The sequence below is a fragment of the Gymnoscopelus microlampas genome (genome assembly GCF_963454915.1).
Source record: "Gymnoscopelus microlampas genome assembly, chromosome: 15".
NCBI classification, from domain to species: Eukaryota; Metazoa; Chordata; class Actinopteri; order Myctophiformes; family Myctophidae; genus Gymnoscopelus; species Gymnoscopelus microlampas.
Window position 1 is genome coordinate 24,616,336 of NC_139952.1, and position 17,501 is coordinate 24,633,836.

General features: G+C 45.8%; 2 protein-coding genes across 2 annotated transcripts in view; both read right to left on the reverse strand.

Annotated features, from left to right (window-relative positions):
- mturn (maturin, neural progenitor differentiation regulator homolog (Xenopus)) overlaps positions 1–2,687 on the reverse strand; it is a 6,092-nt gene extending 3,405 nt beyond the window's left edge. Inside the window, exon 1 of the mRNA XM_084080558.1 lies at positions 2,172–2,687. Within this exon, the coding sequence (XP_083936684.1) occupies positions 2,172–2,351 (180 nt within the window). The 5' untranslated portion in view covers positions 2,352–2,687. The remainder of the gene's footprint in view (positions 1–2,171) is intronic.
- Positions 2,688–6,660: 3,973 nt separating this feature from the next.
- Positions 6,661–12,039, reverse strand: LOC311061707 (eukaryotic translation initiation factor 4 gamma 1-like; the record flags this gene model as incomplete). Its single annotated transcript, XM_084080396.1, has 1 exon — positions 6,661–12,039. One exon carries the CDS (start codon positions 12,037–12,039, stop codon positions 6,661–6,663), a length of 5,379 nt encoding a protein of 1,792 aa, XP_083936522.1.
- Positions 12,040–17,501: the final 5,462 nt, after the last annotated feature.

Genomic DNA, 17,501 nt, shown 5'->3' on the forward strand with positions numbered 1-17,501 from the left:
AACTTTTTCTTCTGTTTTTTTCAATTCTACAATAATATTACATAGGATTTAAATTAAAATAATATTTTTTATCATTATGCTTAGAGCAGTGGTTCTCAAAGAGTGGTCTGGGGAGTGGGGACCCCCAGGGGTCCTTAGGGAGTTCCAGGGGGTCCACAGCATCTGCTTGTTCAACGGTTCTGAAAATTACACTCCAACTCGAACAGACTCGGTTGAGTTGAAGCCCAAGCCCCATACCCACCCCATAACCACCCCTCGCCCCCCATTGCTGTTCACTTTAGAAATACCCCCACAGAACTATTGATTAGGTTTAGGCATTCTTGACTTCATCCTCTCAACTTGATTTTTGTGTGTGATTTCCTGTGATTTCTGTGAGCAGAAATCACACACAGATGTGACTGCAGGCATGGGCCATGGGCCATGCAGTCATGCATGCGCCACCAATGGGGATTGGTGGCTCCCTACGGTAATTGGGATGCTAATTAAGATAGGTGGGGCGTCTACCTATGATAATTATATTAATTGGAACACCCCTTCAAGTTACGAGGATTGAGATTCATCATCATAAGAAGAACAAAGTTAAGAACAATTCTGCCTTTTAAAAATGTTTCATAAAAAGACTTCTCTTAGGAATTCACTTAGGAAGAAATTTAAGAAGAAAACTTATGAAGTCATTGGTGAATGAGGCCCATTGAGATGAAGAACAAAACAAAGGTAAACAGTGGAAGATTCTGAACAGAACAGAGGCTACACCAATCTGCCTAAATGTGCATTGTAAATTCTAAATCCTAAATTAGGAATTTCTATCAAATATCTTAGTTACCATAAGATTGACCTAACAGTTAAGCTTTGTATCTCTATGTGTTTTATGGGGAAAAGTTGACGTCATCCCAAAGGCTATACCAAGAACGTGCTGTGATTGGCCAGTAGCCACTTTGAGTGACAGTTGGAGCAAACGCTCTCGCCAAAACTTGATTTACATTCAGTCCCTATCGGTACATAACTCGGACGGCGCTGTGTCGGCTCAAGCGAACTTTGTTCGGCACAGATACTCACTCGCTCTAGCTCGCTTGGCGGTGCCTCTTGTGGCACAAGTTCGCTTGAGACGTCTTTTTTGGTAGATGAGAGGCAGTTCGGCGTTCGTCACAGAAGCCGGCTGTGGTTATAGCACAAGCGATATAGGCTTTGGTATGTCTCTGTCATGACTCACGAGGAAGTGAATCTTCCTGGTGGCCGGGAAGGGGAACTACTTTCTTGTTGAAGTTGTTCTTGTACTCTTGTAGTGAATTATTAACTGTTTTAATTGGGGGCATTTTGCCATATTTGTAACTATTTTAGAAAAGCAATAAGCCACGCAAGGTCTCAGTTCACCTCTATTTTATAATGGCCGAGAGGGTCACTATGCCTCTCAGCCATTATAAAATACAAGGTAAACGGAGACCTTGCGTGGCTTATTGCTTTAAACCCCAACACAACATGCATTCAACAGAGGCAACATCTGTAGTCTGTAGCTATGCAACATAGGCAGGGGAGGCCTGATATAATCTGTTATTGACAGAACAGACAGAAGCCCTGGGCAGTGGGACAGTACCATCTGGCCCCCGCCCTCTCTGTTAATGTGCGTGAGTGACAGCGGGCCTCTCTGGAGCTCATGCACGCAGACAATAACACGAGGCCTATTATGCATGCGGTGCAGGCCCCTTCGCACCATCGCAGCCTATAATACTGTGTGCGGGTTTAGGGTTATCACAGCCGGCTGCTGCTGCTGCTGCTGCTGCTGATGATGTTGGTTTTGACACAAGAAGAATAAGGCACCAAGGATGACATCATCATCACCATCTTATTCAATGTGCGCTGTTCTCCTGCTGGGTGAACTGACGCACTCTTGGAGCAGAACGTTGAATTATATCCGCCTATCCATCAGCAGGGACGGGACAGGACAACACCCCCCTCCCCTTCTCCACCCACCTCCATTTACCACAAACAGCCGCGCGCACACGCAAACGCACTACACGCACGGCACACCACAGGCCCGTGTAGTAGTGTGGTGTGGTGTGGAGTGTGTGTGTGTGTGTGTGTGTGTGTGTGTGTGTGGGTGTGGGTGTGTGTGCGCGCGCGTGCGTGTGTGCATGCGTGCGCACGCACTCAGATCCGCGATCAGAGACACTTACGAAATTGTCCGTGCCTCCGCCGGTCGTCAGGTTGTTCTCGGGGCAGAGCACGTAGAAGGAGATCCCTGGCTCCGCGTAGAAGTCCAGCCGCCGCTCGTCGTCCTCCTCCGCGAAGATGAGGTCGAACGGATTGGCGGCGCACCATTTCTCCGCGGTGTCCACCAGCTGCTTGAACTCCATCCTCCGTTTAGATCCCTCTTTCTCTCTCTCTGATCGCGCTCTGTTTTCAGTCCGGCGGGGGTGTTATGTTATCTTTCTTGCCCTGTGAGCCACGCAACGGACGGTGGTGATGCTCCAGACAAAAACAGCTGACGGGACAGCAGCAGAAAGAGAAACCCCTACCGCATTATTCTCTAGAGGATCGCATGCATGGCCACGGGGGTGAAGGATATTATAGGTCCTACTGTTGACGCATAGCCGCTGCCTGTAACCGGGTTCGGTCTTTATCCCGGTCTTAAACCCTCATTCTGCTTTCCCCCCGTTATTATGAGATCATCCGATCGGTGTGTGTGTGTGTGTGGGTCGCATACGCACACGGCCAGGAACGTACACACGCCCGCTGTAAAAAAAAAAAAAAAAAAACGCGATGACGAAAAGAAGTGAAGCGGTGCTAGACCTAGGCCTATCAATTCACCCATGTCTTCTATATAGACTGCATCAAGTTCATTTTAACACAACTTTTTTTAAAGTGGTCAATTTATTTTTTAAGGGCGTGCTCATTGTTTCATATCGCAGTTGTTAGGCTATCACTAGAATCTTATAAAATACACTTTGCATTCATGCTTAAATACCAGGGCTGGGCTCCCAACGCTAACTAGCCTTTATTGTTCTATTAAACATCATTCATTCTTATTTTACATCAGATACGTAACCTGCAGGATAAAACAAATATATGCTCATCATCATAGAACGCATGTGGAGGCTGTTTTGCCTCGATAAAGTAAACCCTTGTGAATGTGGGTGTGTTGAATAACCTCACAATGATCAGCAAGTCTTTTCATTACCACTGGGTGGCGACATTGTCCATTCACTGACATGGCAGCATATTATTTGGCCAACTAGCTACTGTATAGCTTGTGGTTTGCCTGTGTACTGTGAACTGATTTATTAACAGCATTGACTCCAAATTACCCTTTACAAAGACCTAAGACATCCTATGCCCTTAAAAGAGGCATTTCACTTATAGGGGCATGCGGAACACCCTTTTAAAACACCTCTGGAGTCATTTTAACGTCTATTCTGGCTTTTGTGTGCACCCCAGACAGTTTTCAGTTGCCTGATTCAATATTGAGACATTTGGTATTATTTTGATCAGACACGCCCCCCTCCTCCATTCAATTCCATTCAACTTCAAACTCCATGTTAACTGTTAGACTGGTTCTGGTGACTGATTGTCCTTCTAATGCATGAGGGGACCGACATTTTTCTATAACCTTTCTCATCATATGTTTTATTTCTTTATTTTTCATTATCTAACATTAGACACTTAAAATGAAAAAAGTAAAAGACAAATCAGTCAGCAATAATGATAAACCATGGGTTACAAATATCCTACATACACATACAGTATATGTATATATGTGCAGTACATGTAAATACATGTATGCTACTATAAATAAGATAAATCTCTGCATATGTGCCTGTGATATTTACTATATACACATACACTTTACCAAGTGTTTGCCCCATGTATGGGCAAATCGGTCAGATCAGAGTTTGAAGTCGATCGTCTGGCGGTTCTCGAGATACATTAAGATACAGATACACATCTGAATTCCGGTGATCTCTTCCTATTTCTCCAATGTCCTGGAGTTGTAGGAGGCATGTTACTAGTTTGTTGCAGTTTTCTGCTCTTCTGTGGCTTTAACCACTTAAACCCCAGCATCCGTATTGTGGGGAAAGCTTTCACAGAAAATAGCAGATCGACAAGCTCACAACGCACCGTGCTGCGTCGTGTTGTGAGCTTGTCGAGCGGCTATTTTTTGCTAAAGCTTTCCTCGCAATAACAGAAAATACACTAGTATAGAGCCCTGAGGGACTCCGTTCAAACCACATGAGGTTTAAGTGGTTAAGCTTTGATTGATTGATTGAATACTTTATTGACAGTTTGCAAATAGTAGTGGTATGATTATACAATGATGCTGAAAGGATAACACAAAAAGCCTTATGGGCTTGTTTCCATTGTGGTCCTGTGTATTCAAATCAGAGACATTTAAAGACATACAATAACATACAAGAAGTCTTCTGATCTGAGAGGAACCTTCCAGCCAAAGCCACATTTTCTCCAAGCTATTCTTTTCTCTCCTCATACCAGCTGTGTTCCTTGGCAGCCATAGGCCATTCCTAAAGTCCAATATGAACAACAGTGTGGTTAAAATGTACAAGGATGTCTTCCCTGTGTACTTTTGGTTTATTTTTGTAAGCTGCAAGCTCTGTGAAATGGGCGAATAGAAACGGACTGATCTTGTGATGCACCTAAGGCTATCCATCATCTCTCCCATCTCATTAATGTTAATACAGTATTGTTCCCAGGTGGTTAGAAGTCAGAATGTGGGAACCGTTATGGGTTTATGTTGTGAGACTTTATTTGTAGTGTTGTGACATGATATTCATTTGGTGATTTACAGTATGTAAATCACCTAAAAAACACCATGTAAAACACCATGACTGTGATGTCTGTTTTGATCACCCCTCTCCCGTTTTCCCTTCATTTAATTGGAGTTGTGTGGTATTTTTGTGCTGGCACAAATTATGAGAAATTTCTTGAAAGTCATCGTGTTGCAGATGTGACATGTTGTGAAAATGTAGATATGCTACATTGTCAGTGACACACTGTTGTATGATGAAATATGCAGGGTTAATTAATACTTCACAAGTCAATTGCAACTTCAAATTCATAGACACATCACAAGTTTGGGTTACATTACAGTATCACAAATTAAAGTTACAAAAGATAATCATAAGAGTTGAGGGAAAAAAGGAAAATGACAAATAACAAAACAATGAATATATTTAAGGTGTGTACTCACACACACACACACACACACACACACACACACACACACACACACACACACACACACACACACACACACACACACACACACACACACACACACACACACACACACGTATTAAGTGGGTGGTCCTAAGGTCCAAATCTAGCATTTTTTATGAACTGGTGGGTGTGTCCACAGAAAAACATACATGTGAAAAAAAATTGTGGAGGTGCTTTAGCCTGTAGCAGTGTGAAGATTGCGATTAACTTCGGACGCGGACACACGCACGCATGCACGCACAAACTGACCCTATATAGGCAGCTAGACTCCTGCAGAGCCCTGCCATAAAAAACAAAGGTCACCCTTTTGTGGATTTGTCCTGAAGTGCATGTCATCCCCTCTTATTCTCCTGCCATTACAGTCGCTCTCTCACTGTCACTATCAGACATAAAGCACAAATGACAAAACAAATCTTATAAAAAATGTCAGCTTTGATGTATCTATGACGTATAAAGCCAAATTCATGCTCTGTCCAAACATCAGAACTTTGTTCGGACAGGGTAGGTTATAACTACAAATTGATGTAATTCAGAACTTTTTCCGAAAGCCCCTGCACCCCTAGATGTGCTGGCTCTCTGAATTAGTTTGGACAGTGTGATTTATCGGAAGTTGGGTGGGCGTGATATATCTATTTTGGTTTTCACATTCAGCCCAAGCTTCATTCTACCAGCACTGAAAGAAGTGATAGTTTGGAACAGACGTTGGCTAAGGAGAGGAACTAGTCTCTACAAACACCCCTGAACTCCCTCTAGTGACCATGCAAGAAATAACAAAACCACTTACCTCTGTGACCCCGCACGTCGGAACGACATCCAGGTACTGAAATCACAGCACTGGTTGTACACAAATGCTTCAGTGTCCTGAGGCGACAGTGTGATCCGTCAGCTGTGTTGTGGCAGGACAGATCCATTGATCGGATTACTGAGTGGGCGGTTGGGAGGGAGCATGAATGGACACTTCTCTGTCAGAACCTTTTTTGGACAGGCCATCTGAAAAATGTTCTGATGTCAAACATTTTTTAAGCATGTAGCCCCCTTAAGGTTTCAGTCTGATTAAACTGACTTCCATTATAATAAAAGTTAAATATTTCAAATAATATTCAACATATGAGAAAAATGCAGGGAAGTACTTCCTCGGCCTGTTGTCAGCATGCACAAGACATTTGGTGCTAATCGGTCCATTGGTTTGCGAAATTAGCACCGGACCCACAGACCCTCATCTGGATGGCTTGATAATAGACCAATAATAAACTGGAAAAAACTGGGGGGAAAAAAAAAGAAAAAGAAAAGTACGATTGAACATTTAATCCATAATGCAATCTCTCCCAGTTAAAGAAAGATTTTCTTTTTCTTGCTTTGTATTTTTGTATTATATTCTGTTCATGCAGAATGATTTAGCTGATTCAGTCTCCTACATCGTCCACTCAATGATCACTCTCCCATGATCAATGTTGTCTGAAACCCCGCCAGTTTTTCTTGAAGTCCAGAGGGTGGAGGGTGGAGTGGGGAACTGTGGTCAGACTCTACCTCTGCCTCGCGGAGCCAGGTGAAGAAGGTAGTGGTGGACTTGAGGGCCACGCTCTTGCCCTGCTGCTCAGTTGGGTCATTGCTGGACTCCCACTTGTAGAAGGCCTCCTCTTTGATCACCTCTCCATCGTACAGTGTGTCAAAGAACATCAACAGCAGGTATCGAGGCTGTTCCATCTCCACCATGAGGGCTTGCAAGGCATAGAGAGCTTGCAACTCCTTCTGTTCGTCATTCAGGTATTTCTGCAAAAGCTCGGCTCTTTGGTTGATCTTCTCACTGTCCACCTTGTATGGATTGTCCGAGATGATGGCTGACCGGCAGATGCAGGTCATCAGTGCTCTAATAAACATGTTGGGGGATGTCTGCTGTTCATTGATATTTTCCTCGTTCCAGTCAAAGTCCTTGTCCTGGATAAGTCTGTCCAGCTTTTTGATAAGTCTGTTAAGCTGTTTGCTCATTTCCGTGGATCTCACCTCCTTCTTGCCACTCTCAGACTCATCACCCAGGGTGAACTCAACATTCTTTTCTGTCACAAACTTGATAACATCTTCATCCTCAGGCAGGAAGTCTTTCCAGCTAAAGCCTGCTTCCCTCCACATGGCTCCCACCTTTATATGGCTTATTCCTTTGCAGAGTTTAATGATATGGACCAACAGGTCTCCGGCCTTACCCAGAGGAATGAGAGGCTTGGAGATCTCATTGAAGAGCTGTCCCATGGGGATACCTCCCTCGTGGAGCATGGGGCTGATCAGCTCGGCCAGATACAATAATAAGTGGGGGCAGTCATAGGTCCTATCCTCTGCCTCTTCTAGGACCTCTTGAAGCCCTTTGTAGTACTGCTGTGTAGGCATCATGCCAGCCTTCATAAGCTGGTGCAGCAGCAACCCCATGTTCTCTCTGTCTCTGTCCTTTCTGTCTAGCGTGATCTCCACACCTTTCCGCACAAAAACAAATAGCAGCTGGGCACTGTTCATTTCCTGCACACAATCCAGTGCCTCTTTCATGTTGTTGATGAGAAGGTACTCTTCGATGGTGGCTGTGGATTTCTTCTCTAGCTCCTCCTCGGTCAAGGCAGTTTTGATGGGTGTCTGGGGAGGTGGGGGTGTAGGACCAGCCTCCCTGGTGTAATCTTTGTCTCTGCTTCCACGGTCTCTCTCTCTGTCCTCCCGCTCCCGGTCGTTTGTCATGTTGGCCACATGGCAGACGGGGTCAGCCGGGCCACGGCGATCTCTGTCGCGGCTGCACTCCTCCCGGCAGTAGTTGCGTTTGATCAGTCTGTTCCTGTCATCCTGGTCAAATCGATCATACCGTTCCCCGCAGTCTCTACTAGAGCTATTTCTCTGAGGCACTCGTTTGTCTGAGTCCAGAGAGGACACTAAGGAGGGTTGTTGTGGAGCAGAGAATCTGTTCTGGTTGCTGGTGGCCGGACAGTTGCCAGACTCTGAGTCAGGTTCAGCCAGCTTGACACTGGTTCCATCGCTGCTGCCTTTAACCCAACTGCTGGCCCACGTACATTTACCTCCTGGGTTCAGCAGCTGGCTATTAAAGTCAAAATTTCTTTTTGAATGTGAAGTATCGATGGCTCGGTTCTTGTGGGGACTTGGGACTGATTTCCAGCCCTCATCCTGGGGCAAGCTACCCCGGCAAGGGGTGTGTGGACCTCGGCCACCGGGCCCTCCTCCACCCATTCTGCCCCCCAAGCCTCCGATTGACTCCTTCTTGAAGAAGGTTGGCTGGAACTTCATGTGCTCTTTGTGCTCCTCCATCTCAACATCTTTGTGGATCTGGGCGATGGTCTTAGGACCACTGGATTGTTGCCTGGGCACCCAGTAATTACGTTTGAGGTCCAAGACATCCTCCAGCATGAAGCGTATCTTCTGGCTCTGCTTGGAGGTCTTTCTCTGCTTGATGATCTTCTCTATCTGGTTGAAGTAGTGGTCCATCTGAGGCTTATACTTATCAGAGTCCAGATCCTTGCCAATGGTTTCAAGAAGTCTACACAGGCACTCCAGGCACAGGTCATGATTTTTGAGCAGCTGGCCAATACAGTCATGCATAATCTTCCCTGTTAGCATCCTGACCTTGAACAGTTCCCCAATAAACTGGATGTTGCCCAGGGAGTACCTCTTGTCCTTGTCTAGTTCCTCTTCAAGGCGCTGCTTATCTTCCTCCCTCGAAGTGGCATCAAGCTCCTTCTGTTTTTTCTCAAATAGCTCGTCATCATCCTTGTGCTTTTTAAACTCCTGCTGGCAGCGGTCGAGCAGCAGCTTTTTGAACTTCACAGATTCTACTGGCTTATCTGTGGAGGGGACTTCAAGCTCCTGAAGGCGTTGGCACATTTTGGCATTGACATTAGAGAATATGGGCTCGGAGATGGCCTTCTCAAAGATGAGGTCGATGACTCCCTTCAGCCGGTACTCTGTGTTGATGGGAAGCTCCATCACCTGCTTCATCAGCTCCAGGAACCTCTCAGGTGTCAGCTTGTTAAGGACACCACGCACACACTTGAACAGATGCTGGGTCTTGGCCTCCTCTGGGTCAACAACCTCCTCCAGCCTTGGCTTCTTGCTGGATGGCTTCCAGGCCTTCTCTGCCTTGTTGAGCTGCACGTCTTCAGGCAGTGGCATGATAATCTTCCTGGGCTCTGTCCTCATTGCTACCTGCTGGTAGCGAGGAGGCCCGCCACTTAGGCCTCCACCCATACCTGGAGGTGGTCCTCTTCCACCTCCTCCCATGCCATGTCTGTCCTGGTTGGCCAAGTAAGGTAAATCAGGGCCACAGTTTAAGCTTGTTAGATGACTGGGGTCCAGCTGTCGCTGAGTCATCTTAGTGGCCTTGTCCAGGACTATTTCTTTGAAGGTTGGCAGGTCTTCAGGTTTTTTCATACTGGCTGAGGTGAACTGGAGGCTCATAAGGAAATCTCTATCATATTTCTTAATTTCCTTTGGGTTGACTGGCTGAAATTGTTCTTCTTTGTACTGGTACTTATTGAAGGTGGCGGCTGACTTTGAGTCCTTTGACTGGATAGCCTCAACATCAATCTTGTCCTCCTTGTCTTTCCAGGTCAGGTCAGCCTCCTCTGGGGCAGGAGGGGTTGTGGGGGCCTGAGCCTCCGGAGCAGGGGTGGGTTCTGGCTCAGGGGGGGTCTCGACGACCTTCTCTGTAAAGGCATCCTGGAGGTCTCCCATGGCCTCCTTCTTGTTTAAGTCCTTCATCTTTCTCTTTTTCTTTCTCTTTTTCTTTGACACAGACACAGCAGCTTGCATATTCGTTTCCCCTGGCACAGGAGAAAATGTGGGGGGAGGGGGGGTGTCCTCCCTCTCTTTGGCTGCAGGAGGGGCCGGCGCCACCTCTCTAGCGTCTGCTGTGACCACGGCGACTCCCTCTGTAGGAGTCTCCACCCTGTCAACCGCCGTTGGAGTCTCTATCTTAGTGTCAGAGGCAACTGGGATAACAGGGGCAATGGTCTCAAGTGTCTCTGACTGGGCTTTGGGTGTAAGCGTTGCCTGGGCAATGGGGGCGATGGTCTGAGAGACATCAGGCGGGATTGGTGTATCTGGCTGGGCTGTTGGTGCGATTGTCACCTGGACAACAGGTGAGGGATGTGCCTGGACAACAGGTGAGGGTGATGCCTGGGTGACCAGAGCAGGAATTGCCTGGACAATGGGTGTGGGCACTTCGAGTTGCTGGGTAATGGCCTCGGGGCTCTGTGGGGCAGGCAAGAGACAGAGCTGGGTATCAAGTTGCCGGGGTGTGTCAGACTTGACAATAGAGATGTCACACTCGCCCGTGCTGGTGGCTGGGCCCTCGGGGTCCTGTGAGGCAGGCAGGAAGCAGAGCTGATTACCAAGTTTCTGGGTAGTGTCTGACTTGACAATAGGGCTGTCATCGCACTTGCCCGTGCTGGTGGCTGGAGCCTCGGGGTCCTGTGGCAGGCAAGAGGCAGAGCTCCTGCAGAGCTCCTCCAGCACATCGAGTTGACCCAGCAACTGGATGGGGCTGTCGTCGCATTCGCCACGGCTAGTGGCCGGGGCCGGGACCTCGATGGGGCTGTTGTCACACATGCCACTGCTAGTGGCGGGGGCCTCTGGGTCCTGCAGTGCAGGCAGGAGGCAGAGGTTCTCCTGCTGGGCATTGGGAGTCTCCAGGGTAACCTCTGCCTGGCTACTGGATGAGAGCGTGATTGAGAGCCCCACTGACTCCACCTCAGACACCCCATTGGTGATGGAGGGAGGAGCAAAGCCTGCATCTAATGAAGCAGACTCTGCTTCAGACTTCCCCCCTGTTTCTGTTCTGTCCTGTGCTGCAGAGGTGGGGGCATTGTCTGGTAGGGGTGCAGGGTAGGCTGGCACCTCGGGCGCTGAAAGAAGGATAGGAGTGTGCTCCCTGGGGGGGACATCTATCACATTGTCGAGAGTAGTGTCGCCCAATGAGGGTGGCAGGTCCAGGGGTGAAGAGGGAGGGGTTTTAACATTTGTGTATGATGGAGGAGACTCTTTAGGGAGGGCCTCTCTCTTGATAATCTCAGGGGTCTTTGGAATTGGAAGTGCAGGATTCAATCTGTCATCAGGTCTGACCAGCGCAGATGTGGGGGCAGCAGCTGTGATCTTCTCACCGTTTGCCTGGGCTCCAGCTGTACTCTTTGATCCAGATATGGCTGACTGGGGTCCGGAACGACTGCGGCCTCCTGACATTATCTCATCTGTAATGTCTCTTCCTCCCTGGTTAGGGTCCCGTATTCTGATTGGTTTGCATTCCCGTTTGATGGCGATGTGTTGCAAAGGCAGTTTTTGCTGATGCTGCTGGACACCTGCATTCATGATAACACACCCCGGCTGCACCTGGGGTATGAACTGGGCCTGGGCAGAGTAGTAGGCCCCTGCATATGTACCAGGGATGGTGCCAGGATAGAAGCCAGAAGTGCCTGCTGGCACTGGGTACTGAGGTGTAGGCACATAGGTCATCAATTGGTACTGTCCTGGTATAAAGTACCCAGACTTCATATCTGGTTGCAAGCTGGGGAGAGGCTGCTGCAGTTGGGGGATTATCATCATCATCTGGGAGAAAGCTCCCGGCTGGTAGACATGGGTGGGGTCCATGGGCAGCACCGTTAACTTCACCTGGTTTAAGTAGGTCCCACAATAAGTACAATAATCAGCAGGGCTTGTGCCGGGGTGGAATCCAGGAGTGGCTGCTGGCACTGGGTGCTGTTGTTTGGCCACATACTTCTCAGATGCATGCGGGGAGTACTGTTGACGGATTGCCATCTCAGTTGTAGGCATTGTTTCTCTGTCCTCCCTCCTGTCCTCCCTCCTCTCTCTCTTCTCTTCTTTTCTCAATTCTCCTCTCTTCTCTCTCCTCTCTTCTCTCTTCTCCCCTCCCCCTCTCTCTCTCTCTCTCTGTGTCTCTTTCTCTCTAAATAAATGAAAGTCTCTCAAATGAAATAAAATAAGTAATAATTATTATTAATAATCAAGTATAGTATCAATCAACGTCTGTATGCTTCAATCTCTAACTCTACTCAAACTGATCTTAGGATGCAGTGGTGATATAAATGCTTCTTCAACACCTATAGCCTATATAGGCTGACTAAAATCTGGTCTGACGTCACACACAACACATACCATTGCCTAGTGACACCAATTTGTAGTTGTCGCTTTAAAACTTACTTACTAAGTAACCAGTGGTTCCCAAACTATTTAGCTCGAGACCCAAAAGAGAAATTTGATGTCTCCTCGGGACCCAAACTAGTGAAAATAGGCGATCTACAAGCTCACAACACGTAGCAAATTGCGACGTGTTGTGAGCTTGTAGATTGCCTATTTTCACTAGTTCTTTTTTCCTCTAATTAATGGATTAAAAATATGTATATATATTATGGAATTCTTTTGAAATGTGTTGGGGGCCAAGAAATGTAATATGCAATATAGAAAAGACCATGCAATTAACAAATGAGCATTGGAAACAGCTGAGCAGAGTTATGAGGGATTGTGGATATTAAAATGTTGTGAAGTTCGCAGATGACACGGTTGTAGTGGGACAGATATTCCACGATGACGAGGTGTCGTACCGGCAGGAGGTGGCAGAACTGGTGTGTGCGGAGAATAGTCTCTGCATCAATGTGGGGAAAACAAAGGAAATGATTGTGAACTTTAGAAGGAGAGAACACGCCCCCCTCCCCCCCTGTTCATCAATGGAGCTATGGTGGAAAGGGTCCCCAGCTTCAAATACCTGGGAGTACATATTTCAGAGGATTTGAAGTGGGCCACAAACTCTTCCATCATCCTAAAAAAGGCCCACCAGCGCCATTACTTCGTCAGGAGGCTGAGGCATGCTGGCCTCAACACCTCTGTACGGGAGGCATTCTACAGGTGTGTGGTGGAGAGTACTCTCACATTCTCCATCACCACCTGGTATGGGAACTGCTCTCCTGCCGATAAGAAGGCACTGCAGAGGGTGGTGAAAAACGGCCAGAAGATCACCCAGAGTAGTCTCCCGTCCATTGAGGACATTTACATCAGCAGGTGTAGTAGCACTGCGGCCCGCATTATGGAGGGCCCCACTCACTCGGCCCATAAACTGTTTGATCCTCTCCCCTCGGGCAGGAGGCTGCGGTCAATCAGGGCCAAAACTGAAAGGTTTAAACAGAGCTTCTACCCGGAAACTGTTAGACTCCTGAACTCTTAAAGCCACGATAAATGCACTTTCACAGTTGCCTTACTACGTTTTTAATAATAATATGTCATGCTGCCATGTTATCTGTTCTGATAAATGATGGATGCTACTGTTTTTAGCGGTGCCAACCGCTCTACACTTGACTTTGTCCGTATGTCCGTCCGTCCGTATCAGCGCGGGATGATGAGCACGGGATTTTACACAGCTATAACTCCAGTTTGCAGCATGCCACCAAGTCCAAATATGGTATGTGGACTTAGACCACCAATAGGGACGAGCATGAATTGCTGAAGTTATCACAGCGGGGTCCAGGGACCCCCCGCGTATGTTCTGTCCGTCCGCCCGTTTAGGGCACAGGATTTAAAACAGCTATAACTCCAGTTTGCAGCATGCCACCAAGTCCACATTTGGTATGTGGACTTACACCACCAATAGGGACGAGCATGAATTGCTGAAGTTATCAAAGCGGGGTCCAGGGACCCCCCGCGTATGTTATGTCCGTCCGCCCGTTTAGGGCACGGGATTTAAAACAGCTATAACTCCAGTTTGCAGCATGCCACCAAGTCCAAATTTGGTATGTGGACTTAGACCACCAATAGGGACCAGCATGAATTGCTGAAGCCCCGCCCCCTCTGTCTTCCCATTGGCTGGCCTTTAAACAGCCATAACTCACGTTCGCAGCATGCTACGGAGTACAAATTTTGTGCATGGACTAAAACCACCAATAGGGACAAACTGTAATTACTTAAGCCCCGCCCCCTCTGTCTGCCCATTGGCTGGGCTTTAAACAGCCATTATTCCAGTTTGCAGCATGCTACCAAGTACAAATTTTTTATATGCTGCTCGGTTTTACTGCTTATTAGTTATTTGTATTGTACACTGCTGGTCCTGAGTACGATTTTCGTTTCATGTGAAAACATGTAAATGGCAAATAAAGTGAACGTTGAACCTTGAAAATGCATGTTGTTAAAAAGAAAATCAGTCATTAAGACAAAAGTTTTCCAAATGTTTTACTTCATCTACACAACATGGACAAATCCTAGTATTCTGAATTAGGCTATAGAGTTTTTCATCACAATTCCTTGCCAGTCGGTTTAGCTGTGGTCTGAACCTGTGACCTTCTGTTTCCCATGCAGGTGTCCTTTCTAACTATAACAACCCTGTTTAAATTTGTTGAAAAGCACAACATTTTTCCTTCTATCACATGCCATGCCCATTCACCAGAACAAATGTCACAAAATGTAAAATAAATACTGTCAACATTTTATCTATCTGAGAGAAAGGAGCCCATGGAGAGTTTTTTTTAAATGTTTATGTAGCCGTGCTCTCTACAATATGCATTGGCTCATGGAGGCCAGCCTATACATCCACATAGGAAAGTTGTTTTTCAAAAGTGTTTAAAGATAATTGCTCTTTTTGTATGTACAGTATTTCTACAATTAATTTACACTTTTTTTTTCAAAAGTGTTTAAAGGTAATTGCTCTTTTTGTATGTACAGTGTTTCTACAGTTTACAATTTAGGCTTTTAGCAGATGCTCTTAATCCAGAGAGAATTACAGTAAGCAAGGCAATCACAAGGTAATACATCAAATGCATAAAAATAGTAATCTAGGATCATAGGGAAACCAAGAACCTACATCAGTCTAAAAAAGTAGAATATCCATCCAAGAAATCAATGTACTGAGGTCACTCGATGCAGACAGTGCAGGAATACACACAATGATTAGTAGTGTTTAAGGTGGTTGTGTTCCGTTTGATATCCTTCTCTATCACAGAAGCTCGCGAATGTCGCTGCTTTACCATAATAGAATAATAACATGCAGGGTTCTGTTCCACAGACATGGGCCTCAGAATAGATTAGATTAGATCAACTTTATTTCAGACACAATAGGTCCATCTAAAAACAGAGATACAAAACACAATAACAACACAGAGATAGCCTGAGTACCACACTGATTTCGCTCCTTTAAACCCAGATCAGCTAAAAACATGTAAACATTGCCTCCAGTTTTTCCAGAAGCACGAGGAATACTTTGTATTGATCCTTGTTAAGGCCATAATTAACACATTCTTTGACTCCATTAGTCTGCACATAAATCTATACATAGAATTCCTCAATACAGCATGAAAGGTGGGTATAACATGGTCACAAACATTTCACTTGCACTAGTCCATCTTGGGAGTTTCAGCAATATTCGAAATGCATCATTATATGCCACCTGAAGAAGACATTCTTGCATTACTATAATGGCACCACAAGTGGGCTGTAGAGGAGGTTTTAAATAGTGCTATTTTAACATTGTCTGTACACATGTGACATTTTTGTGGTTATCCCCCACCAGGCATGCAACCAGTCTTGTAACTGTTTAGATGTCCATGTACAAGTTGAAGAGTATCGGCGACAGAATTCCACACCCTGGCTACTCCATTGGGAACAAGAAATGGTGTTGATGTACTCATTCCCTATAGCTTGCATAGTTTGTTGAGAGTACTACCAGAACTGCAGACAACATTATGTCAGTGGTGCTACTAAAAACATTTTAGCAGGACAAGAATACTGTGATGAGCCTACTCAGGGTGACATAGCCCCACAACATTAAAATGCAACTCCGTCGAAAGGAAGGTATCTATACTGCTCAAAAAAATAAAGGGAACACTTTGATCCCTTAATTCTTTTGAGTTTTTTCATGAACTGTGTACATACTGCTAACGAAAAAACTCAAAAGAATTAAGGGATCAAAGTGTTCCCTTTATTTTTTTGAGCAGTGTATTAGGTCCATATTTTCATGCATATTGGACAAAGATCATCATAGACTCATAGTTAAGCAACAGACAGAGCCTATGAGCAGTGTTCAAATTAATCTAATATGTCGCCTTGGTTTTGTAGTTATTGCACCTATTCTATAGACCATTTATTGATCCGGCAGGGGAAACTCAAATGTCATGGCAGTACCCCAGTTAAGACATATGATGACAGATAACATAGATTACAGCTGGGAGTGAAAAGAAAAGTAATAAGAAGAGTAAAGAGGTAATGCATAGGGTAACCGGAATAGTGGGCCCCTGAGAACTCTGGGCACCTGGTTCACCTCAAATGGGGTGAAACAGGTGAGAATCAGTCTGGTCAAATTATTCGAACTTGAAGTAGGCAAGCCTGGCTAGGCCTATAGGCATATAGGAAGATACAAGTAAAAGTCTTGTATTTTCAAATAGCCAAAGTAGCCTATATATTAGCCATGGTTCACATGATGCTTGTCTGTCACAAGCTGTAATGATATGACAGATTGACAGTCATGTTTCAGGGCTGCTTAGGGGTGGAGTGGTAATGTATGTTTTGTAATAATAATCAATATCTACAAAGTAACTAATAACTAAAGTTTTCAAATAATTATGGTGGAGTAAAAGTACAATATTTGCCTCTGAGATGTAGTGGAGTAGAAGTTTAATGTATTTAAAATTAGAAATATACTCCAGTAAAGTAAAAGTACCTCAAAAGTAAAGGTAAAGTTAAGGTACTTTAATGGCTACTTTCCACCACTGCCAATAATACCATGAAGGTGCCTTGCCCTTTACCAACGCAACGACTATGCCAACCTGACGTGGTTGAGACTTGAGAGCAGCCCCCACCTACTCGCGGTTTCTTTCCACATCGCCATCTAACCTCGCGTCACCAGGCTTTCCACGGAGGAAAGCCTGCTATTCATTCCAAACTGGCCAGTGTGATCCGGTTTAGAAAAAAGGGGGGGGGGGGTGTTCCGGTGGTGGGTTCCGGTTGGTGTCGTATTGTTTTTGTTCCCCAAATAATGCCACATACCAAACGATTATTATACCAAAAGAAACGAAACGATTATACCAAACTAAACACATTTTAAACTAGAAGAATCATTTTGGAGGTGTACGGTACCGGAGGGTTCCGGTCATGTACGTGTTCCGGCCACCTAATGACGTAAAGTTATTTCCGCTCCGACCGGATCAGAAACCCGAAAATGGATCCAGATCCCAGGCTGAGGCTAATCGCCACCAGAGGGCGGGTACAGTCTCCGGTCGGCCAGCCAGCCCTCACACGTT